General features: G+C 42.4%; 2 protein-coding genes across 5 annotated transcripts in view; one reads left to right on the top strand and one right to left on the bottom strand.

Moving 5' to 3' along the window:
- TUB (tubby bipartite transcription factor) overlaps positions 1-20,016 on the top strand; it is a 175,789-nt gene extending 155,773 nt beyond the window's left edge. The window contains exons 14-15 of one of the 2 annotated variants that reach the window (XM_027651326.1): positions 17,680-17,788; positions 19,742-20,016. In XM_027651326.1, coding sequence (XP_027507127.1) covers positions 17,680-17,714 — 35 coding nt within the window. In that variant the 3' untranslated portion in view covers positions 17,715-17,788; positions 19,742-20,016. Of the gene's footprint in view, positions 1-564; positions 3,246-17,679; positions 17,789-19,741 lie in introns of those variants that run through there. The other variant, XM_027651329.1, reaches the window with a different exon arrangement.
- RIC3 (RIC3 acetylcholine receptor chaperone) lies at positions 9,038-27,506 on the bottom strand. 3 transcript variants are annotated; one of them, XM_027651335.1, is made up of 7 exons: positions 27,349-27,506; positions 21,438-21,661; positions 19,718-19,796; positions 17,511-17,604; positions 12,505-12,653; positions 9,522-11,402; positions 9,038-9,491 (listed from the first exon to the last, which is right to left on the bottom strand). In XM_027651335.1, the coding sequence occupies exons 1-6, from the start codon at positions 27,494-27,496 to the stop codon at positions 10,915-10,917; spliced, it is 1,182 nt and encodes a 393-aa protein (XP_027507136.1). In that variant the 5' UTR covers positions 27,497-27,506; the 3' UTR covers positions 9,038-9,491; positions 9,522-10,914. The 3 variants fall into 3 exon arrangements, with proteins under 3 accessions (XP_027507136.1, XP_027507137.1, XP_027507138.1); XM_027651336.1 differs by having other exon boundaries at positions 9,038-9,479; XM_027651337.1 differs by having other exon boundaries at positions 12,505-12,650.
- Positions 27,507-27,560: the final 54 nt, after the last annotated feature.

Here is a 27,560-nt window from a genome sequence, read left to right as displayed (position 1 = left end):
TTTGAAATAAGGTGGCCTTCAAGTTGTGTAATCCTCCACCCGGGTATTCATCACATTGTGCAGTTCCAGGTCGTTGGTGAATTTTAAAGTGCTGAACAGGTTTCTGACCAAGATATTGGAGAACATATGTAAAGGGATTCACCCTTCTGTACTCTCAGGGTGGCACTTAGGACTTAGAGTGCCGCATTCCTAACAGTTGGCTCCTTGAATTGCACCTCCCAAGCTCAGCACCTGCACCCTTGAGGCCACGTTTCTGAAGTCCTCTTTTCCTACTGCAGTAGTTTTCATCACTCCCTGATTTATTGCCACCTGTATGGTGAATTTAAGCTTCCTGACAACAGTGTGCTTTCTTCTTGGGTTTTTGTGGATGTTGAGGTCTGGGGACTGCATGCTGAAAGCAGCTGCTTTACCAGTGCAGCAGAGCTTGATGCTAGGAGCGTGATGTGAATGATGCCAGTATAGCTAGGTTTATTTTTACAGTGCCCATCAGAGGTATGCTTGTTTGTCAGAAAATAATCTTCCTTTCTCTTTTTCTTCTTCATTTATATCTGCCTGGATCTGGAGGATGACAGCCCCTCTTAGCATTCATGCAAGCAGCCACCATATCAGAAAAACACACACAACGGGTTTATTACGGACGGGTTTATCACTAAGAGTGCAACTCTTACGTGCTTACTGTCACCCTGCCCTGTAACAGTGCATGTTTTTCCCTGTGTGCTGTTTCCTACCTTGTGTGTCTGTCACCAGTCAGAGGACACGGCTGCAAAGACGTGCATGGAAGCTTAGCAAAGAAAATGCTGAACCGAAGCCATTAAAATACAGTTCTCCCAATACTGAAGAAAGAGCTCCTCCTGAAGGCAAAAATTGGGACCTGTGGTTCTTTAAGTTATTTGAAGTTTCCGTGTGTTTGCATTGCATATAAGAAGATAACACCTTTTTATTATACTTGCACTATTTTGAGCCCTAAGCCCAGAAAAAGGCATCACAGAATCCAAGGAACGCAGTTACAGAGAAGCAAACCAAAGTGCAAACAAGCTCCATTTACAGATGTGGAGGAACTCCAGCGTGCAGACGAGGCAATAGGATGTGCTGGGGAATGACAGTAGGGTGATTTTTTTGCTGGAGAATTGGCCACACCGCTTGGCATCACTTAGAGTGAGTCACAGATTTCAGTGTTGGTTGATACACTATGATGGTCACTGCCTGTGCTGTGTTATGTTGGTAAGAACTCTGCCCATACCACGTGTTTCTCTCCTGAACAGCCTGATTTATGTGCATATCTCTTCATGATGACACTTCCACCCATTTATTTCTATTTCAGGCCTAATCCCAAGCCTGCTGGTGTAACTGAATGTTTCTTTCTAACTTCTCTTGTGTCTCCATAATGCCACATTTCCGTGTCTGTCCCACAGTCCCGATGTCTTCTTGTCTGTCTTTGTTTCAGAGCAGGCTTAGATGGATTGCAAAAATTGGGCATTACTGGCATGAATACTTCAGAAAGTTGGATTTGGAAAGGAGGCCAAAAGTTGGCTCTTACACACATCCCATGAAGATTTGTTGACACTCAAAGGGGGATCTAGAATGTCTATTGGTGAAAAAGCTGACCTTTTCCATTAGAACATGCTGTCAAATTCTGTGATGTCACTACTGCAGCTAAACAGGGCATTTAGAAGAACAAAACACTGCCCATGACTTAGGGGATAAAATAGTGGATAACTGAACCTGCACAAGAATTAGCAAATCACAGAGGGAGTTTCTCTAAGAAACAAGGTCTGTAAGAAACAAACCTTTTATGGTGGCTTACTGAAAAACACATATGAAAAAGACAAATATTGGGGGTTTATTAATTTTATTAGTAGTATCTTAAAAGTATAAAAATCTTTTCTTGTGATTGAAACTAACAGTTTATTTCAAATTAAAATCCTGTGCTTGGGGACAGGAAAATCAGATCATCTGGTAGTTATAAACCATAAAGGGGGGCATACATACGTGTCCAGTACCGCTGGATTCTCAGTATTAGGGGTGGGCTGGGCTTGATTTATGACTTTCCCAATGTGTTCCAGAGGTAGATGTGCAAATATTTGTTCTGCACACACTCACACATATAAATATGGATATAGTCTTGAAAAAACTTCTTTGGTGGTATTACTCAGTCTCCTTTCCCTCTGTTCACAGTGACATATAAACCATTATATTAATTTGCCTTGACGTTAATGATTTCAAAGTCTCTCTAAAAGAGTCAGATATTTGAAACTTCTTCTATAACAATTTTGAACAAGTGATTTTTTTTTTTCTTTTGAAAAGATTAGAAAAAGTTCTCTCTCGTGCTTTCATTTAAGTGTCTGTACCTATTACAGAGAGCCATCTGCTCTTCCTTTGAGGTGGCTTTTCAGTGGGATTGATCTGTGCAGTGAGCCAATTTCTACCCTGTGATTACAAGACTGGGGCTTTTGTTTCTCCTTTTTGAACAATTTCTTATATTCGACGGCAAGAAACAAGGGGAAAAGTGTCTGTGCAGGATGTTTTGTAACTCGTTGCACCTTTGGGAAATATCTCAGAAACTAAGTAGTTTTGAGGTGGTTCATTTCTGAGAGTTCCTAGTAGACACGGAGCTGGTTTTGTACTTTCCAACATCATCTTCATCCAACTAATGACAGTCTGAAAGATCCAGTGTTTGGGAGCAGCTGAAGAAATACCGATTTTAGAATGTGTTGTGTCTATGTCTGCCTGTAAAGAAAAATAACCTTTGTTTCTGACATGTTTACTTAAATTTCAAGAAGTACAAAATGTGCTACATGAATGTTTCTATCCCCAGAAAATGAAAAAGCAGTTTAATTGGGGGGGGGTGGGGTATTTTTTTTTTATTCCCACAGTAAACATTTTCTTATTCATCTCTTTGCCTTTCTTAAATAAACCAATGATATACAGTAGAATTTGGATATGTTAAAGTCTAGATTTCCTTTATATTCTATGCGGTTTAAAGAGTGGAATATATCAAAATTGACAAAAAATGACTTAATTGTGAGAACTAATATTTAACCAGACATGTTTTGTCATAGTGGCTGTAACACATTATGCTTGTTTGCACACAAGACTGTCTTGGCCTGTTTCAACTATTCAGACATCTCCTTTTTGTTCAGACCTATAGAGACTTTTAGATAAACCTGCAAGAATGTGCTTTTACAAATTAAATTTTTTAAAGAAACTCTTTGTTATTCTGGAGTAAATGTATTTATTTACCAGTATGTGCAACGACTGATTTTTGTACTTTCACATAATTTACCCTGTGTATGTCATAGAGCTCCCAGCGTTTGTGAATACAGAACACTGTGCAGAAATATTAAACTTAATTTGTTTGAAACAACTATGTCTTTCCCTACCCAAGGTCAGAAACACCTTGATAAATTGTCTACACTGAGTATGGAGGTTATTTAACACAAGGAGTTTCCAGTGCCATTTAAACTGTATTTTTACCTGGAATGCCAACAGGAATGCCTTAGGATGTTATACTATCAGTCCGGATTTTACTAGATCTGTAGTCATTTTTGGTCTGTAAGTTTTTCTTAAACTGTGAGCTCAAAGTCTTGAAGTGAGTACATGCTGTAGAAATACTCCTCTCTCCCATTTCCATGAAGAGGACAGTGAGATTCCTCATGAACACCAGCCGAGCAGAGGCCGCTCGTTTGCCACCTTGGGTGTCTCTTTCTTGCTGCCTCAGTGCTCTTTGTTGTGAGAGAAACTCTTTCCAGGTCTGGCTGTTGGTAAGAACTGAACTTTTGGCCTGCTTATTTCTATCACTTTGTGATTTTGGAATAATTCTGGAAAATGGACAGAAAAACCTAGGGTGCAGTTCAGTTAGGACAATAGCAAAGAACTCATGCTTAGACAGGAATGATCAGCTGCCCAGTATCAAAAATCCCCAAGCTTCAAACATGTCCAAAGCTGCTGGCAAGCAGAAGAAAAGCATCTGTCCTCCATGTCTCTGATAAAACGGATTCAAAACTGCAATCAGGTTAGACATGAGAAAATGTTCTGAATACAAGGCTTGGGAACCTTGGCACAGACTTTTTATCTGGGAAATTTTCAGTGACAGGAGACTCACAATTTCCTCTGTCAGGAACAATACAGCTTTGGGTAATCTTGCACTTTGGCAGGTGTTTGATCACCACAGGTGATCAAACTAGCAGAGGAGGAGTGGTCTCTGTGCACTGTCTAAGATCACTGAGAAAAATGAGAGGTTTCTATTTGCTGTCTAGGAATCTGCCCACCCTGAAAACTGGTGAAGCTCCAAAGCTGAGAAAAATCACTTGACTAGACCAACCTTTCCAGGTGTATTTGTGCACAGGATGCTCAATCTGTCTGATCTGCTGTTGCATTCATTTGCTTTGAAATACGTGTTTGGTATAAAACCATTAAAAAATAGGTAATTTTCTAACTTTTACCTGGGTTCTCTTGTCCAGTGTTTGTGATACATGAGGTTAGAAAACAGTATTTTTATTAGAATGTGCAAGTAAATATCATTTAAATAGAAGATTGTTGCAGTAAATTGTTCTGAGGCCTCAAAGTTAGGCATAGTTTACTTAGTCAGATGGAAAATTAAAAAATCCAACATATGGACACTAATTGCTAATGCAAAGAGTTAGGTGATAAACTTCTTACATGTTTATCTGTTTTTCACATACTATTTGTTAACTAATGCTCTTTAGAGTATTTTTGGGACCAGCAGTGATCTTCCTTTGTACTTTTTTTCTGATCCCATGGAATGCCTGAAATGATCTGTAACCATTATTAAATATTGAAGAAGAACTAAGCCCTTATAGGGTTTAAACATCTAGTTTTATTAGACTGTTTAGTTTTGGCAACACATATGCTGTTTCTTTTAGCTTTAACAAAAGTATAGCCATTTAATTTGCTAGGTGGGAAACATCATAAGTAAAGGAGCTTTTAGTAACCCTGACTGCTTCCACCGGGTGTCCATCTGAGTGTCTATAACTTTTTTCTGCATTCCCAGGTTTGCTGATGTTCTGACCCATGATTTTGATTTACTTATTTAATAGAAGTTCTTTGAGAATCCTGATTTTGTTCAGATAAGCTCTACTTCAAATTATGAATGTTTTCTGTTAGAAGTGAACAATTAATAATTATGAAAGCTGGGCACACACATGTGATGGTCCTTTTCTAAAATGCTCACCTAAGCAGACATTTCCGTTTCAGAGGGGGGAAAGCTGAAGCAAAGGGAGAAAAGGAAATGTTACATAAACAGGAAGAACCCCAGTTTGCAGCCTGCTGTTAAGCTGTTGCACAAGGCATGGCTGGCTGCATGGAGAGTACTTACTGGTAGCAGGGAGGGGCTGCCAAGGCCATCAAGACCTCAGAGCTGAGCTCTTGAGACTCTGACACCACACAGCCTACCTGTATTAGTATCATTCTCTCCTGTTGGTGCTGCAAAGAAATACAAAAGCATTAGCTCTGTCACAGGTGTTAAAAGTGAGTCCTAGCAACTGGCCTCTGTGTTAGTAAAGAAAAACTCATTGGTTTTTAATTTTGTTTTGCTTTTTTTCACTAATGCTGTGAGAGAATTAGTTCTTGACACACACTCCAGAGCAGTTTGTGCTTGGTGTGTCTGTGGGGACCACGTTACCCGTGCTAAGGGGCTGGAAAAGAAATTCTGGACATCTGCTTGTCCACCAAAAATAACCTTTCAGTAAGGACTGTGGGAGGGTGGAAGACAGCAAGGTCGAAACCCAGACAGGAATTAGGAATTAAAATTTTATAAACTAATTGGGAAGCTTAGTATGTAACACACAAATGAATTGCTCATACAAGGAGAATATAACTCCCAGTGCCAAGTGGAACAGCTCCAAAGGACATACTGATCAATTCCAGCCCCAGAGGACAGCATGAGGATCTACAAATGCTTCCCACTGCTGTAGTGAGGGTCCTCACTAATTACAGCCAGCTGCCTTCATTAAGCAATAACAATTGCATGGGTCTTCTCTTGAGGAATACACCTGGTGCAGGTAGTTTGGTGTGTGAGGCCTGACCAGGTGCTGACCCTTTGCCTAACAAAGGGCAAGCCAGACCTGCAGCACTGGTCACCTGGGTGGTGGCTTGTCATCCAGAAATGCTGTTGAACCCAATGAATAATGAGAAGACCCCAGACCAAATGTCACCACTGGACCAAGAGGCACGTGTAAGGGGTGTAAAGGGCATGTGAGGAGCACAGGTGCACAGACTGTAAGGGTACAAAAGCCAGGGAATTCCAGAGGCACCCAGCTTGAGCAGTTCTTATGTCCCTGCACCACAATTAAATTACTTAAAGGAACCAGACAGTCTGCTGTGGGAAAACCAGGGTCGAGCTGGTGAGGGAAACTTGTCTGTGTGAGTGTGGGGTGTGTGGGGAGTAAAACAGGGCACCTGCTGGTTCACTGGAACCACCCACTGCAAAGGGGCTTCGGTTTCAGCAGTTAAAGTCTTGGGTGGCAGGAGTGTGACTACCAGAGTGGCTCCAGAACAGTCAGATGGGAAAGGTTCCTAAACAGTTTGGCAATCCAGATGGCACCCTAGGCCACCACCTTCAGTGTCTCCCTTCTCCAAACATCCAGCTGCTGGCACTGTGTGAGTTCACCGGAGAGCTGTGGAGCAGGGAGGAGCCAAAGGGTGAGTGTTAAAATTCCCTGTGCAGTTTTAGTTTAAATTATAAGGGTGGGTTTGACTCTGCCCTGTGGTGAAGTATTTTGCTCAAGATTTTGAAGATCTGCACGGGGTTATAATCCCTGAAAGGCACCTGGGTTTTCCCAGTCCCTCATCAGGTGTAGGGGGTTAGAGTCCCTTGTAAGGCATGTGTAGAAGGGGAATTCAAGTCCCTTTATTTCATGTAAAATGGGGGTTTAAGTCCCTCTCAGTGCCTGAAACAATGGGAAATAGACCCAGCACTGCAAAAGGTACACCCTTGGCTGAGGTTTTGCAAAATTGGCAGAAAATGTCTGGTACAGCAGAGTTATCCAAAGAACAGGCAATAGCGTAGTGCCAAGAGGATTGGGCAGCTCTAACCTGGAGTGGCAGCTTGGCAGAATGGTAGCCATCACCAGGAGCTTCTGATCCACACGAATTCACTTTCCTGCAGTGATATCTGGCAGATGGAGTCCCCAGATTACGTGGATTGTTGGTATGTTTGGAACAATTGCACCTGGCGTGTTGGGACATCGGGGAGAGTAATCTGTGGGCCAGACCTGTAGGTGGGGGATACAGATATAGCTGGGTTGGTTGGGCTGGGGTGTGAAGCAGGCTGGGTGCTGGCTCTGGATGTGGCACAGGCCCTTCCCATGGGTTGCCCCAGCTGCTGTGAGTGGCATTGCCGTGCCCCCCTACCTACCCCACCCCTGTCAGAGCACACCCAGCGCCGGGGGCTGGATGTGTGCAGTTCTATGGGGGTGGCCCTGGGCTCGCACCCTCCTCAGCTGGTGCCCAGGAGCCAGCCTGGAGCTGGTGCAGACCAGAGGAATCCAGCTGTTACGTTAAAGCAAAGTGTCAGGAAGGCCCGTGGTGGGTGCAGGTGCAATGGGATGCCTGGCCACAGAAATTGGGTTTATGCCTTGGGGAGCGTTGTGGTTCTGGTGATGCCCAGTGAGCACTTGCCAGCCTGTGACAATCCAGGGAAAGGGTGTCAGCCTCACACTCGGCTGCAGCTGTACCCACAGCAGGTCTCCAATGTGATCAGTGCATCTCCTACCATTTCCTTGAGAATATTGGGGCATGATTTAAGGGCTTGGCTGAACACAGAGGTGAGGCTGACAGGTATCTTCCACTCGACTAGACTGTTCAAAGCCCCAGCCAACCTGACCTTGAATATTTACAGGGATGGGGCATCCACACCTTCTCTGGGCCACCTGCTACAGTGCCTCTCCAGCCTCATGACCAGAGGCAGTTGCCTCAACCTGCCATGAGCCCTGACTCCTCACCATCTCCTCACCAGGACTGGGCCCATACCACATGCATCAGAGTCCCTCCTGGGCTGGGGAGACCAGAAGGGGACAAAGGAATCCATAGGCAGTCACCAAAGTCCCAACCAAGAGAAGAAGAAAGCATTTTAACCATTATTTTCTTGGTTTATTCGTTTATTTCCCAACTTGGGAAATAACTGTTTATTTCCCAACTTGAAAAGAACTCCTTGTGAAGCAGCTGAAAGGGCCCTTCATGCTGAAGGCCAGCACTTCTTCCTGGCAGAACTGCTGTCTGCTGCTTCTCCAAAGGAACAGCTGTCTACATTCTTGGCTTGGTCTGTTACTATTCTTCATGCAAGGCTGTAGAGGGTCTGACTTCACCTTAACTCATTCATTGGGGAACCTTCTTGTCCTCAGACTGAAGAAACCCCACCTCCAGGCCCCAGAGATGCCAGTCACCCTCTGAGGGACAGCTGTCACCTTAGCACAGTAGGCTGGTGGAAGCCAATGCAACTCACTTCCCTTTTCTAGAGGCTCAGAGTGGGGGAGCTGGCACCCCTTCAGGGGGTGTGGGGGCAGGGGATGGGAAGGAAGGGCTCATACCACCTGTGGCAATCAGCAAAATAATCTGTTGATGCCAGGAGATGGAATGAGTGAGCCAGCAGGATGGCCAGAAGTGGAGGCTGGGAGTCCCATCTGATCACAGGAGTGGAGGCGTAGGGTGCTGGCCAGGCACTCCTGAGAAGCTGTGGTCACCTTCCCCATCTGATCCCGTGTTGGCTACGACCAGTGGCTGCATTATCTACGCTAACTCCTAGAATGACCTCCATAATATTACCTGGCACATTTGGAAAGAAGAAATTCCTAGGGCTGAATGCCTTCATTATGATAATTTTACTGAATTTAAAAAAGCTAGTCTGAAATTGTTGATGTTACAGCCTAAAAAACCCCAGAACTTAAGGTGGCACCAGCAAAGCAGTGTGTGGACACGGAAACAGAAGGTTTCCAAAAAAAGCCTCCTACTTGAGGGCTCACAGGAGCACAGATGCTGTCACCAAAGTGCCAAATAAGAGAGGATGACAGCATTTTTATCTTTTGTCTCATTGTTTATTTTTGAGTGATGAAGGTGCGGCGGAGGTTGGGCCACCGGTGTTCCCAGAGCTGTGTGCTGGATGTCGTTGCTTGAGTGTTGGCGATGGTTCTCAGGGTGCAAGGGCTGATGCTCCTCCTCTTCCCCTTCTTTGTCCTCCTCCTCCTCCTTCTCCTCCTCCTCCTGCACCGTCGATTGCCATGTTTCAGGCCCAGGGGAGATGATTTTTTCTTTGGTGGCTGTGGGAAGCGTCTCTTTGCTGTCCCACGTGAAGGTTGGCAGCCACCCACGTCACTGCTTCGGCTGCTCCCTTGCATGCCGATATCCCTGGGCTGCACAACGTCCCCTGCTGGGCACAGCACCAAGCTCTGCATGGCCTTGACCAGGGAAGCGACGGCGACAGCACTCTCGAGAGAGGCGTCATTTTGTTCCCCCTCCTCTGCTGCCTCCGCTGCCACCTCCTGGCACATGCCTTCCTCCGCTGCCACCTCCTGGCACATGCCTTCCTCTTCTGCCATCACAGGAGGTGGCGCTGTGCTCCTGTCCTGCACGAGGGTGGGCAGCCATCCACCCTGCTGCTCCAGCTCCTCTTCCTTCCAGGTATTCATCAAGGGCCTGGGAGCTGCAGGGGCCCTGCGTTTACAGTGCCAGAGCAGTGAGGTGACGTGACACCACAACCAAGCCGCTGTGATGTCAGTTGTGAGTGGGGCCGACTGTGGCCCCGTACATCAGAGTTTGGTTGCGATGGGCCTGTGGCCTGAAAAATGCTGAAACACTGGAGAAGGAGAAGGCTGAGGGCTCCTCTCCTGGGGCTCACTCCCACCTGCCGTGTTGCTTGCATGAGAAAGGTTGTCCCTTGGGCACAGGGACCGCCCAACTTCCCCTTGTGAGCCTGTCGCTCCAGCACTGTCCTCACCCCATACCTGCAGTCCCCTCAGCAAGACAGTGGCAACAACATTCCAAGAGTTAAACAACCCCACAGGTTTCCAGGAAGAAGGGTGAGTTCAGTCTAAGGGGCACCCTCATGCTGTTCTCTGTTTTTATAGACAAACTTTAACACTGCTTTTTTTGTTTTTAATCTCTAGGGATATTTTTAGTGCTCTCACATATTATATAGTCCACTTCCTGCTCTCGCCTGGGAGTTTCACCACACCTATGGCAAAGTTAAAGAACAACTCATAGCACTTCAGTCTTGCTCACACAAGTAACACAATGTGGATTAGGCCACTGTTCCTGCAACACAGAATAACTGGGAAATGGGCTGTGGGTTGGGGTAGCATATGGGTTTTGAGGGTTGTGGTGACAACAGTTTCTTGGGCGTACAGCAGCAATGACAATTGGGAAAGTCATGTGTGTGACTGTGATCTGTTCTGCTGATCAGGTAACATTCAGGTAAGAGAAAGAAGGCATACTTTCTCCTCCAGCGTCCTGTACACTCATATATATATATGTATATATATATATATATATATATATATATATATATAAGAATTTGATTAATTTTCCTAACTGGTAGCACACAGGTAGTTTTAAAAAAGTCAGAAGAGGCATTTGGTTAACTCTGGGATGACAAAGGGCAAAACCAAGGACTGTTTCTTTGGAACTGGAAAGAGTCACAAATATCTGCTTCATATCATCTGCTCCAAGATACCAGGCTTCAAAAATCAAGGACAAAGCACTGTTGGCAACATCATGGTAACCCATGACGAGAGTGCATGAAAGAGGGCACTGGCCTTCAGTTCAGGTGTGACTGGTACCACGAGAATGAAATTGGTACAAGGACATGAACATAGGGAAGTCCTCACTGGGAACAAAAGCCACACAAATGACAGTTTATGACCTCTACCTTTACCATCCAGGTAACATCCACCATGTTCCCTATCAATCAAACCCTTTCGTGTTGCGCTTTCTCAGTGTGCCTGTTTCATCTGCATCACTAGCTTTTTGCTCTTCTAGTGCTGCATTTTCATTTTCTGACTCCACAGACATGTCCTCTTGGGTTGTCTCTTCTGCTTCACTGCAGCTCTCAGAGTGGAATCCAGCATTCTCTGCTATGACAGCAGGATCATCCCCATAACAACAGCAGCAGTCCTCAGTGCTTTGGCTGTGACAAAGGTTCCCCTTCTCTTCACCAATGAGAGTCACCTCATCCTTTTTCTGCATTAAATTCTGACCACCCCTTCCCGTGGTGAGATCAGTTAGCTGGGTTTCATCACAAAGATACTCCTCATCTTCCATGCCCTCCATTCTTTCTGCCAGCTCTTCTGGAGAGGGTTGGCTCAAGTCAGGATAATCTACAAGGATTGTGTCCTGTTTGCGCTTGCAGCAATTGGAATCATCGTAGACAGGATAGGTCTCTTCTGGATAACCTTAGGAATAAAGTGATATGAAACCTGAAGTATTACCAGCATTTTAAAGTAGTACAGACTTAAGTGACGAATGCAAAGTTTGATAGCACAGTTGTTTTTAGCACTGCCAGTGTAAGTGTCAACTACTTAATGCCATGTGTACATTGCAGTATTAAATCCATGGCAAGAATCTGCAAAACATGACTTCTTGGGAGATGATGGCAAAAAACCCACTTATTTTCAGGGAGCCAGGTTATCAACCCTGACTTTCAGGAGTGAATATCTGAGCTTTGCTGAAAGCTATGGGAGCTAAAAGGTAAAAATTGTGTCTTAGATCTTTAAATAGATCCTTTTTTTTTTTCCTGTCTACAGATTGACTGATTCATGCTTTGAAGACTTTTGCTATAGACAGCATTACTTAGAAAACTGAAAAACCAGATATGTCAATGACTTTATGCATTTCATTTTAGAAACTTCATCATGAACTTCACTTTATAAACAGAGCTCAAGGCCACTGTTTATGCTTTATGTTTTGGATAATTTCTGAAAGCTTTTAAAAAAGCATTTAAAATAATGGCAGTGAGCAGCTCAATTACAACATCTTGAAAACACATTTATATAACAGGTAAACACCAAGGAATGGAAAGGACACTAAAATAAATAATTTTTAAAAGACAGACTTCCTGGAGTTGGCTTTTACAACATTAGAGCAAACAAAAAATGACTAATCAAAAGTAAAAACTGTAAGTTATCTAAAACATAATAATTATGATTTCCAAGAGTTTTATGATTGTCGTGAAATCCAGCACAGCAAAGGAAGGGAAAGATATAAAACTAGAGCAGCCAAGCCCCAGCAGCAGATGGAGTATATGTGAATATTCATATGCCACTTTTGCCAGCAGATAGTGTAGTGTTTACACTAAAGGCAATGCTTGGTGCCTCAAAATCTATTTTTTTTCCATTATGGTTGGGAAAAAAAAACAAACCCTTTTGCAAAGGTTTGAACATTAACTTCTGGAAAGGAAGGATAAAGTTAACCAAAACTTTGAAAGTATTTGGGACCATAAGTAATCCTCATTCAATTTTTCTCAAAAGGGTTACGGTAAGAAAAGCTCTCACTTACCTTCCCAATCTTCCATGTAAGGAGCTTCTTCAGCTTCCTTCTCAGGAGAGATGTCATCTATGAATTTTCCTTCTTTCATAACTCTAGTAATTTCTCTGAGTTGTTGAAGCAACATTTTTTCCTGGTCTGTTGTAACATTTTGAGTCCTGCTAGAAAATATTAGACACCAGAGTTCAGTCCACTGTTATTACAAACTATTAAAAGAGTTTGAACCCAACTGTTTGGTCCTTCCCAGCAGCACAGTCTGAAGACACCTGCCTGTAGTATGATCACTCCTCAACATGTGCATGTGCTCTGCACTTCAGCTCAGTGTAGTTCACCCCTTTATCCAGAAAGCCTGCAAACTTAAGCAGGTAAAGAAAGGCAGGTAAAGCCTGCAAGATCAAAGTGACACACAAGCAAGAGTTGTGGTACAAAAGACACTACAGAAATTTCTTGCCTTTATAAAAGTGTTAGGTAAGAATTAGAGTGCAGTGCCCTGTTTGAAGCATTATAAGGACATGTAATTCTGAACCTATGCTACATTTGTAGCTTGTGTGGGCTGATCAAAATTACTCAAACATCATTATTCTCAAGACTCTTATGATCCCTCATTATGACCATTCAATTTGCAAGGCCTCATTAAGAAATGTCAACTGGACAGATCATGCTGTTATTATAGAGTCAACAATGCTGCCTGGTGGGGAGGTGGGGGTAGAAGCAGGAAGGAAGATTTAAAAATGAAAAGAAGGCGTTACATTTAACTTGCCCTTTATGATTAGAGAGTGGGAGAGGACTGAGATTTTTATCAGATTAAAAGCAAAATATGATTTTGACTGGTTCTACACTGCTGAGTCTAATAATTACTACAGCTCAGGTAATATAATTACTTACTGCTGTAACAGTAAGCACTTCTTCCAACAGATAAGATCATGTAGGCATTACACGTTATTTTCTCCTGAAAGAAAAAGGCTCCTAAAAATCTTATTGACAAAAAAGGAGTATTTGGAGGGTGGTGGTCTGTGCTCTACTAACTCAGTAGGTCAGAGTAAAAAAGACACTGGCTGTACTTAGGGGTGAAAATGGTTCTGACCGATGGTGCTTGTTTCATCTTGAGTTTCAAGTTTAAAATTATGATATCCTGAGCTTTAAGTTGTCCTTGAGCAGGTGTTTGATCTTTGTGTAAGTGCCAGTTCAAGAGTCTCAAAGGTCTGAGGCACTACTCTAGCACTCTTTTAGATCTCGCTGTGTTTTGGTTGGGATCTCTTGCTCCCGTGTTTTAGTCAGGATCTGTTGCTCCCAGTTCCTTGGAGAGGGTGGGCCTTGGCATGCACAGAATGCTGAACTGTAGGCAGTGTGTGAGGTCAGAGAGATGAGCTCTGGTGACCCCTGGACTGGAGATCAGACAGACATAATCTCCAAGAGTGAATGCTCAGTGAATCTTAGGAATGAAATGGGAAGAGAGGAGCTGGAAACAGATTAATGATTTTGGATTTAGGTGGTTAGTATCTATCTAAACCTTGTTTCAGTTACCTGAATTCTCATAAACTTGCAGTGCTCATCCTCAGTTTCTCCTCTTACCAGCTGTTGGGACTAGAGCAGCATTCCAATAGGTACTTTGTGCCACTCTACAAGTAGAGGAATGATGGGTGACACGATGGCCACTCCACTAAAGGCAGAGTAACACTGGTTCAAAGCCAAGATTAGCATCCTACTGCTGGTTGGTGCAATGGTGATGGGAGTTCTGATCCTGAGCTAGATTTTTTTTGTGCACAGCTGCAAACACAGGTGACTGTAACTGAACCTAGCTCAGGAGCAGGCCTGCTGGTTTCATTAGCACCTACCCAGATTAAACTGTTTGACTGAGATCACAAGGCAAAACATCCCTTATCTGCACTTCCCCTGAGGGGCACTTAGCCACACAATTTGAGAAGTTGATACCTCAACACTATAGGGAGGCTACACTGAGTCCTGTCAAGTTGTGCTGGCAATCTGTTCCACAAAACAAGTGAAGTTGTGAGGCAGCATTTTCTCAAAAGTCTGGGTTATGCAGATGTAGAATTTGAGACGTGAATTAAAAGGCCCAAAAAAAAAGGAATGGTTTCATCAGCTAACTGCCTTTGATTGAAGCTGTAACAGAATTGCCAAACTCCTTTTACAGACAAAACTGTACCTAATTTGAATATATATCACTTGGATGAAGACAGAGAGGCCCATCTGTTTAGCAAAATGGGAAGATACGCTAGCTCAGATAATAGGATCAATCAATGCAGCTGCATCACTACAGCACTTCATACAGGAAAATTCCTAATATGCAGGATACGCTCATTAGAAAATACCCCTGTCTTATTGCAACACAAAGTTTCTGTATTTCAGATTATTCCTCCTCCAAACACCTTGCTTAATAGACAAATTTCCCTGTAGAGAGGGAGAAACTACAGCTTGTGTTATTTCCACTCCATTTAAGGCCTCTGGGAAGACTTACTGTAGGATGCTGGCAATGTGTAAGACATCTGGCTGCCCTGCATATGAGAGATTTACCAGGATATAACGTTCTTAGGAATACTAAGAGGACAACAGATTTACAGTGTAAGAAAAGGTCATTACTTTTGCTCTCTGTATTTGTAGCTCTAACATAACCATTACTTTTCATAATGGCAATGCTAATATTTTGTAGAGTCCCAAAGTGTTCACTAACAGGTAAAGGTTTCTTATTCTTACTCTGAGGTAGAACATTTCCTGAAGAACCATCATGACTGCAGTGAAAATCCATAATCTAACATGGCATTTCAGACATCTTAACTGGTGTTTTTTTCAGCTTCATGATCTTAAAATAATCATTATTGAAATGCAGCTACCGCCCAAAAATGGCACCCCACGGAGCGTCTTACTCTTCCATATCACATTTGCTCAGTTTACAGTAAAAAGGAAAGTTTTTCCAATTGACAGCCTGGTAAACAGGACAGTGTATATTATTTCTTTGAAACAGAATTTCTTTCCATGGTACAGCAACAGCATTCCCTGAGAATAAACTATCCTTCCCAACTCATCCAGATTTCGAGAGCAATTTTATTTTTTTTTGAAGAAAATACACAAAATTAGAATGTCTTTGGATTCTAAGAATCTTCTCCCGGAGAAAACCAGAATGAATCCTGGAGCAGTTCATCCAGGAGGAGAATGCTCCTGAGGTATAGTGAGGCATGAGCTCAGACCTCAGCACTCTGACAAGCGCTGTGTGTTATGGTGATACATTGGGTTTTGTGACAATGCAAAATATGACCTTTGGTTTGGTTATTAATACTTCACTTGTCCAGCTGGCTGCTGCTTTGCCATATCTAGTCTAAAGGGACATGGTATCATCTGGGGTCTTTCAGCATTACTCTAAACTTGATACCAGTTATTTCTGCCTTTGACTTTTCTGTTGCAAGGATTTCTGTTTAACTGCATATGAAAAAATGAAGCTCAAGTAATTTTTACTCTCTTCCTCTTTCCTTCTTATTTAAATCTATCAACATCCAGAATTAATAGGCCAGGCTCAGTACTCTGTGCTCTAAACACACTTTCTACCATACAATTTATTTTAATACATTCATCCAGTATTACTGAACTTAATGAGTATCACAGTGTAGGTTAAGAAAGCTTCCAAATCTGATTGTATTTGAAAAGAGCTATTTGCTCCATCTAGAGGTGCTTCCCCCCTCCTCTTCAAAGAGGCTACATACAAAATTCTTTATTAGATTCAGATTCTGATTTCCCCTGAGACCTTTAGATCCATCTATATAAATAGTTTGGTTGAACAAACAAGGGAAGTCCTACTAAATAGAGGCTTTGAGCCAATAACACAGAGTGGAACAAATACTGGATCAGACCCTAAACCGATTTTCTCCATAAAAAAACATCCTATCCCGAGAGTCAGCACAAAGTCTGGGCAGCTCATAAGCCTATTTCTGTCAGCTTAAAGGTATGCACAGAGCATTGTGTCAGCTCTCCAAAACACGGAGGAGTAATAGTCACAGTGCTATCCTTCTGTTCCACTGACAAAACCAGGGCAGCTCAGGGGTTCTCCTGCTGGAACCTGGCTGAACATGGGCAAGCTCAGCACCTCGTCTGCCTGAGCTGAGTGCAGCTGCAATACAGGGCATGGCACAGAGTGGGCAAAACTACACACTTTGAAGCATAAATGAACAAAATGTGCAAGTTCAGCACAGAATTGTTCTTACAGAATGGGTTAAAACAGGCCTTGGCTGGCCCAGACAAAGTTAACATGCATTACAACCTGAACAGCTCTTGGTTTTGGTTGCAAACCTCACGTTAATATTCATGGTAATTCCATTTTCAGACACTGCAGTTATGCACTGTCCTACTGATCTGTTCTTTATGGAAAACATAGACTTGTTTCCAGTGTTTCTTTATAATGTATTATAGTGGTACCAGGTTTTTAGCAAACATTAATAAACATAATAAAATTTTAAATGCCAATTTTACAACTGTTTTGTCTTTTAGATTTAGAAGCAAATGCATGAATCTAGAGGGTGGAACTAAGTTATGTAATCAGATATTATACAGTTCTGCCTTTAAAGAAATATTTTATGCTTATTCTAACAGGAATTTACATAGATTATAACAGCATTTCAATTTGGAAAAATAATCCATTGAACTGGAAAAGAATAATTCAGGATATTACTTTGGTCACATAAGACAGGTTGTTTTATGTACTTTAAATGCAGAGGTTTTATCTTCTGTTTACACATACCTGTCATCTTCTTCCAAACAACACACTGTAAAAAAGGGAAAGGTAGGGGTAGTTGCTATTCTGTTTAAGGAAAATGAAGTTGGAAAAAATTATTTATTTTACATATTGATGCTGAAAAGAGAAAAACTATGGAACAAAAAGTGTGATGTGTAAAATCAGATTTCTACAATTTGAAGTAGCAATAAAAATGCTATTTTAATATAGACAATGGAAGAAAGTTTAATTTCTAATCAGAGCAGGATCTCTCCTTAAAATGCTGTAATTTGATACTCACCTGTCATACATAGGTCCTACTCTGTTGATTAATTTTTCCATAGCTTCTTCTGTCTCTCTCAGTCTTTCCTGGAGTTGAGTGAGCTCATAGTCAGCTGTAAAACAAAAAAAACATCCCAAGATCTGTCAGTAGGAGCTTTGAAAATGTATCTCTGTCCCATTATCACAAGGTAGCATATGCTGTACCAAACCAAACTGGCTGTGAGGAAACTAAAACATGCAGCTTAGAGAGTTCTACCTACTTTCCTTGGCCTAAGAAGGTGAAGACTACTGCCAATGGTAACAGGATACACAGAAAGCACTTTCTTTAGAATGCTCCCAAGCTACCTCCCAATAACTGGGTGGGCCCTGGAGATTGAAGTTAGGAGAAAAAAAAATTTTTTGTGTGTGTTTGCTTATTTGTTTTTTTCCCTAAGGAAACCATAGTGTTTTGCTGTCTACTCCAGAATTAATAGTTCTTGTGGATTTTCCCTCTTAGGACTCTGGGAACAGAAACAAAAGGTCATTTGAGCATTTTCTAATGAGTCCAAGGTTTGAGAAACCACTTCTTTCTCAAAGAGAATCAAGTTCATGGGCTTGATGGCTTGATCCAGCCCTGCCCAGGTGTGCCAGGTTTACTGGGATGAACAACAGCGGTGTTCCATGGAATCTGCCTGGGGAGCAGAGCACACCATTGCCATGGTTGCACCCTTTTACAAAAAATGTGGCTATAGAACGACAGTGGGCACACGTGCAGGAACACCCATATACTGGTCTTCATTTGGCCAAAAGCATTAACAGTCAAGATGCAGCAGCATGGGTGTCAACAAAAATGCTTGAGCTCCTCGTTGGGTTTTTGTGGCTGGCGCTCAAGATCCCGTAACTGAGATTCCATTGCTCCCCACTGCAGAACAAACTGAAACCAGCCTGGGGGAGTTAAATACTCAGCTGCTATGGGCACACGTATTTAAGCAGCGCAAAGGCACAGTGGAACTCCAGCACAGTGGGAATGGAGAAATCCATCCACAAGCATCCATCTTTTAAGAAAGATTTCTATTCTGCACAGAATGTCATTACTTAATGCATCACTGACGTAATTATTTTGCATGTCTGAGACTTTAAACCCAAAGGAAGGGAAACTGGCAAAGAGAAAGGAAGTTACTCCCTCCAAGTCACTATGTAAGTAGTGACTCAGTCTTCAGATTCCTAGTCCAGTGACCTGTCCCCTGCTCTGCTACAGCTTGCCATGAATGCTTTAGGAATATAAATGAAGAGCTCTAGAGAAAGGCAGAATAACTTTCATCGCTAGTTCTTTGGGTTGTAACACTGGCAAATGTTTAACTTACTGCAAACATAGTTTCTCTTACAAAGCATTAGAGAAAAAAATATAATGAATAATTGTGCTAATAAACTGCACAAAATTTCCAGGAACAATGCAGAACAAGTGCACCGAAAACACAATCTATAGCACTGAGTGCATTAGGTATTCCTAATATGCACATTAATGTCAAGATAATTACAGCTATGTTAAGAGAATTACCTTACTGATAGCACTCTCTGTAAAACAGTAAGTACTTTTCCTTCCTAAACACAACACGTTTAAATACCATTATTGTAAGTACTCCTCCAATCTTCAATAGCAAGCTGATTAATTTATCTAATAAGTGTCTGCAAATAGTTGAACCTATTCTCACCAATGTTTAGGTAATATCAAAATAACACTTAGGAATACTATTTGCTCTCTTTATTGCACCTACGAAAACTTTGCCCATTGCAAAAAAAAAAAAAGGAAGGGACAAATTAGGGGAGTGCCTGATAAAGGCTAAGAATTCACAGATTCAAAGAAACGAAGCTAGCTTTTATAATATATCTCTGTACTATTACTAGACTATTACGGATTACAGAATAATTATAGATGGACATCCTATTATCCATTTTTAATCATTAGCTACACAGCTTTTCAGCAAATCCGTACAGTTAATTCAGTGAACCTCATGAAAAGCCATTTCTTCCAGAGGGGCCTGGGATCAAGCCGCTATTGCAGAGTCTCATTAGCTGAATGAGATTAGAAAGTGACGGTGCAGTAATTCACTTTAGCTCACTCCGACACAGAAGCTTCTGGCTTGCTCTTTATGGGGGGCAAACAGCAGCTTTAGAGTGTGCCCAGAACTTGAAGAATCATGGACCATGCCAACAGCTACACAGATATAACTCTTAAGTCATACTCACTAATTTTCCTTTTCGTGTTTCCAGGTGTAGCAGCCGGGCATTTCCGCTCTGCAGGAGTAGTTTTTCCCTTGGAAGCCAGCTGGGGAGTGAAAAAAAGATGACCCTTCTGTGAAATACCACAATAGTACTATATAAGCCCCAAAGGCAACAGGAAAAAATACAGAAAACTAAAACATGCCAGAAGGTAACCACAGAAAAGCATGCCCAGCAGCAAAACCAGACAACTGTGAAAGATGCCTGAGAGATCTTGCCCGCTGAAAACTTCTAAAAGACACTTGGACAAAATTATATTTTTAAGCATAGTGAAAACATAACTCATAAAAAATAATTTCTGAATTTTCCATTCCATTATTCTGTGTATAGGAGGGAAAAAACCTCATTTGGCAATTATTGTGAAATGAAGGGCAGGCTCTGAAGGAACTACATGTGACCCCACTTGTCCCTCTTGCTACGGTTTCTGCCATTACTCCTTCCCAACTTTGTACCTGCAGCACAGACACTGGCTGGCTAAAAAATACTTCTAAGCCCAACTAATTGAGTCCAACTGTAAATCTCACACTGCCAAGTCCACCACTAAACCATGTCCCCAAGTGCCACATCCACATGTCTTTTAAACATCTCCAGGGATGGCAATTCAACCACTTCCCTGGGCAGTCTGTTCCAGTGCTTGACAACCCTTTCAGTGAAGAAGTTTTTCCTAATATCCAATCTAAACCTCCCCTGGTGCAGCAATTTGAGGCCATTTCCTCTTGTCCTATCGCTGTTACTTGGGAGAGAGACTGACCCTAACTGTCTACAACCTCCTTTCAGAGCCATAAGGCCACCTCAAGCCTCTTTTTCTCCAGGCTAAACACCCCCAAGCTCCCTCAGCCACTCCTTATCAGAGCTGTGCTCCAGACCCTTCCCCAGCTCTGTTGCCCTTCTCTGGACAGAAGCTGCAGGCTATTTTTTTCATCTCTGTGATTGGTTCACCCAATTCATTCTTTACTCCGTCCACCTCAGACTCAACTCTCTGGACACTGCTAAGGCTGGATTTAGCCCCCATTCAAAGGAAAAAAAAAACACATTTCCACAAGGCCATTTCTCCCTCCTCCCACATAGCTGACTGTCATCACCTACATGCAAATCATGTCTGTGTAACAAAAATCTATGAGAAGTTCAAATCACATGTGAAATACTTGAGGGGAATTTTTTTTAACTAGCTTTCAACCCATTCCTCAGCTAGTGCATTTACATCATGGTCAATACAATCTCACAAACTCCCAATCCCCAAAAAAGTGGTGCTTTAGTTGTAAAAGGTACACAGTCACTCTAATCCCCCTCTGCCACTTTAAATACATAAAGCAACACATGACATACACAGTACGTAGAATATGTAGTCACAAATAAAGGAAAAGAATACTATGTGTATATTCAAAATCAATCTAACATTGTTCTAGACATACACATTTGCAGAGGGGGAAAAAATATCCTTAAAAAAATTGTAAGAGGTCAGAGGCTGATGCAGGATCAGAGCAACTTGTCCCTGTGCTCTCAGCTACAGTCTTTGCAATAGCAAAACCCACAGGATACTCCAATCTTTTGACCACCAGTCAAAAGTCCAGCATAAGCATTTTCTTTGAGCACAGCTGAGCAGGAATGAAGTACACAATTGAGAGCATCATTTCTTTTCCAAAGTTTTTTGTTATTTCCCCGACTTTTCAATTTATGTTGGTCTTACCTTAAATAAAATGTACAGGATATATAAGAAGATGCCAAATCCGTATATAGGGATAATCTGCCCCACAAGACCTCTCCCAGTTCCACCAGTGCTTCCACTACCACCTCCACCTGCCTTGGCTTTGGCAACTGCTTCAGCAAGGTGAGACCTTGGAAAATGAGGGGCAGCTCGGCTGTCGGGAGTGGCGTGGGAATGCATCCTCAGTGGAAAGTGACCAAGCTTCCCTGAAAAAAAACACAGTGATAATTTTTCTTCAATTACTTTTCACCTTTTTACATGCAGCCTAAAGCTGCAGCAGGTGCAGCTGACCTATTTTCTCTACTTGTAAATGCACCACCACCAATGGGTGGGCTGTAAATACTAAGTCTGTAAACTCAATCCTCAGTCACTTACAATCTGCAGTGCTAGGAGTTAGGGTTTACATACAGCAATTTACTCCCAGCAATTTTATTCCTATAAAATTCGAGTAAAATTACACCATTAAAATCTCTTAATTTTTAAGAAGAGAAAAAACTGGCTTGCAATTAACAAAGCATGGATTTTAGCAGGTATGTATATATGTGTATATATAAAACTTGTCTGAATACCCTATGAATCAGCATCTCCAACATGATGAAACCCCAAAGTCTTTCTTATTTCTCTGCTCAAGAGAAACCCCAACAACACATTGGTTTTCTGCTGTGAGCCTGATCTTTCAATATTATGCAAAGGCATATTAGTGTATAAACCACCACACATCCAACACCCTGATATACAGCTGCAGTGTTTGCTCAGTATAGATTTTCAGCTACTGCCATAAGAAATAGCATTTTACCTGATTTTACCAAGCGACTAATGAAAGAGAAAGAAAAGTGATGGCCCCTCAAGCTGTTCTCCTTAAAAAGGTCTGAGGTAAAGCAATGTAAAAAAAGGAGACTGAACATAGCTTGGGGCGTATTATCTTTGGCATTTTAGAGGGCAAACATTTAGAGGTTTCTAGCCTTTCTAGGCAGAGGTAATATAAAACAAGAAAGGGGAGGAAGCATATATGGATGTACAGATGCTAGTGTAAGACTGCAGAGAGCCTGAAATGGCGCTACAGATGATTTCATCCAACTGAAAGGCACATGAGCCTCAATAAATTTAAGCTCATGTGTTATGCTGTTTTCTTGCTGCCATCAATTCAACAATTTTGCCATCGAGTTCACTATTTTACTCTCTGTGTAGCTGACATCCTGCTTTCTGCCTCCATATCGAGCCTGAACGTGCACCTGCATTCCCTTCCACTGACGGGGTCTGAACTGAATTACTCAGCTACTCTGCCATGGAGTTTGGCGGCAGGAGGTGTTGGATGAAAGCACCAGAGTTGGGATGTGCCAGGCTGGGCTGCAGCTCACTCCCTGGTGCCAGCTGTAAAACTCCCCCTCCTTGGCACATGCAGCCTGGACACTGCTGACTGGTGCTGGGACAGGCTGTGTGTGCCCACAGAAAGGAAATGAAAACCAGGTTTGAAACCGCACTGAAAATAACCAGCTTTACTTCTCTGAGTAGCCAGCTGCAAAGATTTTTATGAAACGCAAGAGAAAAATTTATTTAACATTTGGTCCTGCTGGGAAACACCATCATGGGAAGCTAAATTCCTGAGCAGAGAAAACTGTAGTAAATACTTATTAGGAAGTGGTATCAATAATTTGTGAAGTCCTACTATTAAAAACACATTTTTCTTGTAGATGAGAGCACACATTCTATGAATTCTTTAGTGAAACTGCCAGGGTACACCATCACTGACCAAACCCGCTCTCAGATTACCTCAACTTTGAGGAAGCTGTTATCTTGCACTTAAATTTTGGGGAATTATTCACAGTCTGTTACAGAAAGCACAGCATCTTATTTACAAGTCCCACTGCTCCAGCAGTGATGCCCTGTAGCAGTAGGTCACTGTGGAAACAAGTGTGGTGTCGTGCAGAGAGCAGTATCACTGAGGTGGGGATGAAGCAGCAGGGTAGATAAACCTTTTTAAAAGCATCTTATGCAAATGTTCTTTATTTAAAAAAAAGAGAGAGATATTAAGAAAGTAGAAAATAATTGTAAGAGGTGAAGCTGTATTTAAAGGGAATAGTTTTCTAAATTATCCATAAGGCCTCACTTGTGATTTAAAAGACTCAATTCAATTAAAGATAATCAGGCCAAAGGGAGACACAAGACATTTCATTATCAAAATAATTTTATAGGGGAATTTCATGTCTCCTACTTCTAAATCTTCCTGGTTGATTTTTAAACTTTTATAATTATTTCCTTATTTAAAAAAAATACTATTTGCCACAGCTTTTTACTATGAAGAACCCATGCAAATTACAGACGAAACTGATGGCACAGGGAACTTAAAAGCATCACATGTGTGATGTTAAATACACAGTATACACAGTGTATAAATGTAAATCATAATAATTTGGATGCCACTGTCAAATGAACAAGATACTTTGTGCTATTAAAAATCCCAGCACCCCAGCACACACAGCAGTAGGTGATGTGACTGGATTCCACATTTTCAGGGATGAAACAAACCACTTTCAAAGGGAGACAACAACATACTCTCCATCAACAAAATCAAGTGACACTTGTACATGAGCACAGAAAGGCACATGTTGGGTCCTTGCTTGATGCACCATCCATATGGACTCGGCGATAATGTAACTTCATGTTGTCTAGACTGAAAATGCCCTTCCAGGTTTTCTTGCATAACCTCCATGTTTGGTATAATAGCTTAGAATAATCTACATGGAAATTGCTTTCTTAACATTTAATCTAAATTCTCTTTCAAGCCATTACATACATTACATTTAACACCCTCTAAGTTCTCAAACATGTCTGTCCACAGAAAGCCCAAGTAATTAATCCTTTTTATAACACTGCCAGTTCATTTGGTTCACTGTGGAGGGAATTCTCTATTTCAGTATTATACCCTATCACAAAATGTATGTTTTAGATTTTTTACATGTGCAGTCATTTATACTTTTGTCTTCTAAGTGTTTTTATAAACACTTCTCATTCTGGCAGTCTAACATCAAGGTGAACTAGATGAACAGTATCCATTCATTTAGTTCTTGCTCTTTTACTGATATTTACAAAATAGCTGTAGCTCTGTTCCCAACAACACAACTCTAGAAACCTACCCAACAAGATTAGAAAGCATGACAATTTTGAAATCCTTACTTTAAACCTCCGCACGAGTGTTTTTAATGGACACAGTCAAATGCTTGATTTTTTTTTTTATTAAATACTGCAGGTGCAGGTTAAAAACACAAAAACTAACCCAAATGGAAAAATCTTAATTTTCTTCGGGACACCTGCAGGCAACTGATGTGTGCATTGCATAAATCCAAGCTGAGCAGAGGCACTGCCTGAACTGTCATGTATTTTTCTTGTAAAGCTGATGCCACTTGATTGTTCATAAGAATGCAGACAGACTGCTACTGTCATGGAGCTGTACAGTTTTCCTGAAACTACCAGCTTAGAGAGTAGCTTCATAAAATGCATGGCATATATATATGAACACTAGACTTAAAATGTACTTCTTAGACTGCTAGTAGCCCTTTTTTTCCCTCTTTTTTACAAAAGACAAAAAAAAATTCCAATGCCTGTCCATGAAGTAGACTAGAAACGTGTTACGTGCACAGTAAGGTCTTTAAATAAGCTTTTTCATATACATGAAACTATTACTGTGAAAAAGAACAACATTCCCATCTGGAATATAATATTAACCTCTATAGTTCTCTGCTCACCATTTTCCTAAAAGAGACCTCTGAAAATAGCTTTATTAGAGAAAGTGCCATTCCCATGCTTAAAGCCTGTTTCAATAAAAAGCCTTCTGGTAACAGTGAGTTCTAACAAATGGTAGTAAACTTTAACCATGTTTTATTCAGAGACATTTTGCCCCCAAGACTACAATAAGCACTTTATTAACTTCAAGAATGACATGATTACTTCAAGTCCCTGAAACTCCCGTCAGGTAACTGCAGTTATCAGTGCACCGAAGAGGACGACTAATGACAGAGATATGAATTGAACTGTTCAATCAAGATTTATTCTTCCAATAAAAAAATAACTTCAGGTGAAATAAAGTTTGGTCTGCAGAGCGGGTGTAATGAAATTCCTGCTATCAAATTGAAAATATGGGCTATAAACTCTCATCTGAAACCGATCAGCTGAGGTATTACATCTTCAGCCAAAGACAGGTGCTGGGGTGCAACAGGAGAGCAAGCTGAGTGCCTGCACTGCACCAGACACACACTGACTCCTTCTGTACTCTGATCTCTGCAGGATGATGGGACCAGTATTTATACTACATAGTGATGATGGACACAGTATTTATGCTACCTGTTTTAAGCATTTAAAATTGGTGGTGATAAGTCAGCTTATTACAGCACTGCTCAGGTATGAGCATCATTCATCAGGCAGATGCCACTGGAAATAATTTGGGGGCAAGTTTTTTATTGGGTTTTTTTTTAGAGCTTATTTTTCTGTCAGCCAAAGAAAGAAGCACCGCAACATTAACTGGCGACTGCCTAGGACAGCACTGCTGTGGGAAAATGGTGTGTCAAACTCCATCGTCTGGCAACACTGCAGGATCAGTCAGGAGCTACACGGGGAGAGAAGCTAATGGAGAGATAGGTAGGACCTCCCAGAGCATCTGCTCCCATCCCTGCTTCAGGCAGGTGACTCCACAATCCTCACCAAGCCCCTGTATTGCCTGCTGGGCCTTTGCAGGGCCTAGCATGATGCCCTCACAGCACTGCTCTTGATGCGCTGTCAAAAACTCACCTACCATTCCAGGTTTTCAGTGTTAGGAGATTCTGCAATGAAATTATAAACCTGCAAACCTACAGCGTTGACAAAGCGATTTTCAAGTTCTTACAGGCCAAGGACACACTCGGGAACCACGGAATGGTGGCTGTACTATGGAAATCATACATTTCAGTTCAACGTAACACTGTTTTAGCAGTAACTTCACTCTAAAGGTCCTTATAATACCCTGGTAAATGAAATCAATGTCACTGAAGTGTGCAGACAGGGAATAACCAAGCTGTAGGAAGGATGTATAAGATACAGTCACTGAACATGAGTCCCTGTGGGACAGCATCCAGTAGAACCTGTAAGCTCTCTGCACTTCTATGGGTCTCACCTCTGGCTTGTGGGTAGCCCTGGGCAGAACTCCTGCTCTGCCAGGACCTGGGGCTACAATACCACCTACTTTGGTAAAGTGCCTTGGGGAAAAACACCCACAGTAGAAGGCAGCGGGCATAAAAAGAATGGGAGATGCTTGTATAGAACCCATTCCTCCAGAACTGAGGAGGGGACACGCAGAGTGGTAGGGCAGGCATGAAGGACACAGGACACAGCTCGAGGGACAGGACGTGAGGCCAAATGTGTCATCACGTGGCACAGCATGATGAGGACCTGGTGCATGAAAACAAAATGTAAAATGCTGGGAGTAGGAAACTAAACAATGGAGGTGATTAAAATGAAATTTTATTTCGTATGCGACAACAAAAGCGTTCTGTACAGAAAATAACTAAATGAAGCTTTCAAATAAAAAGTGATGTATTACAATAAAAAAAACCATAAAAACCAAAATGGTATGAGTATGTTACTTTTCAGCAGCTTTAACAGCCCACACATAAATGAAATGAAATTTGGAAGATTAAAAAAAAAAAAAAAAAAAAGAGGCAAATCGCAGCGATAACAACGAATGAATCCTCTGACACTCCACACGTCCCTAAGGGAGGCGCATGGGGGAAAGGGGGAACTACGCCACGCTCCCACCCCGGGCGGCGGCGCTCCCTCACGGTGCCCCCGCCCCGGGCTCACCCCGGGCAGCGGGACCGGGGCGGGGAGGGACGGGGGGGAGAGACGGCGAGGAGCGGCCTCTTACCGTCGGGCGGCGCGGGCGCTGCGTGCGGCGCGGCCCCGGGCTCCTGCCGGCCGCCACCCCGGGGCAGGAAGGTCCGCGGCAGGAGGAGGGAGAGGCAGAGAACCAGGCAGGACACGGCGGCCACCCGGCAGCACGTCCAGCCCGCCATGGCCGCGCCGGCCGCCCGCAGGCCTCTGCGCAGGCGCGCGCAGGCGCGCGGCGGGGGCCTGAGG

This window comes from Corapipo altera, unplaced genomic scaffold (assembly GCF_003945725.1).
Source record: "Corapipo altera isolate COAL_440 unplaced genomic scaffold, ASM394572v1 78, whole genome shotgun sequence".
NCBI classification, from domain to species: domain Eukaryota; kingdom Metazoa; phylum Chordata; class Aves; order Passeriformes; family Pipridae; genus Corapipo; species Corapipo altera.
This window is presented reverse-complemented; position numbering and strand designations above follow the sequence as displayed.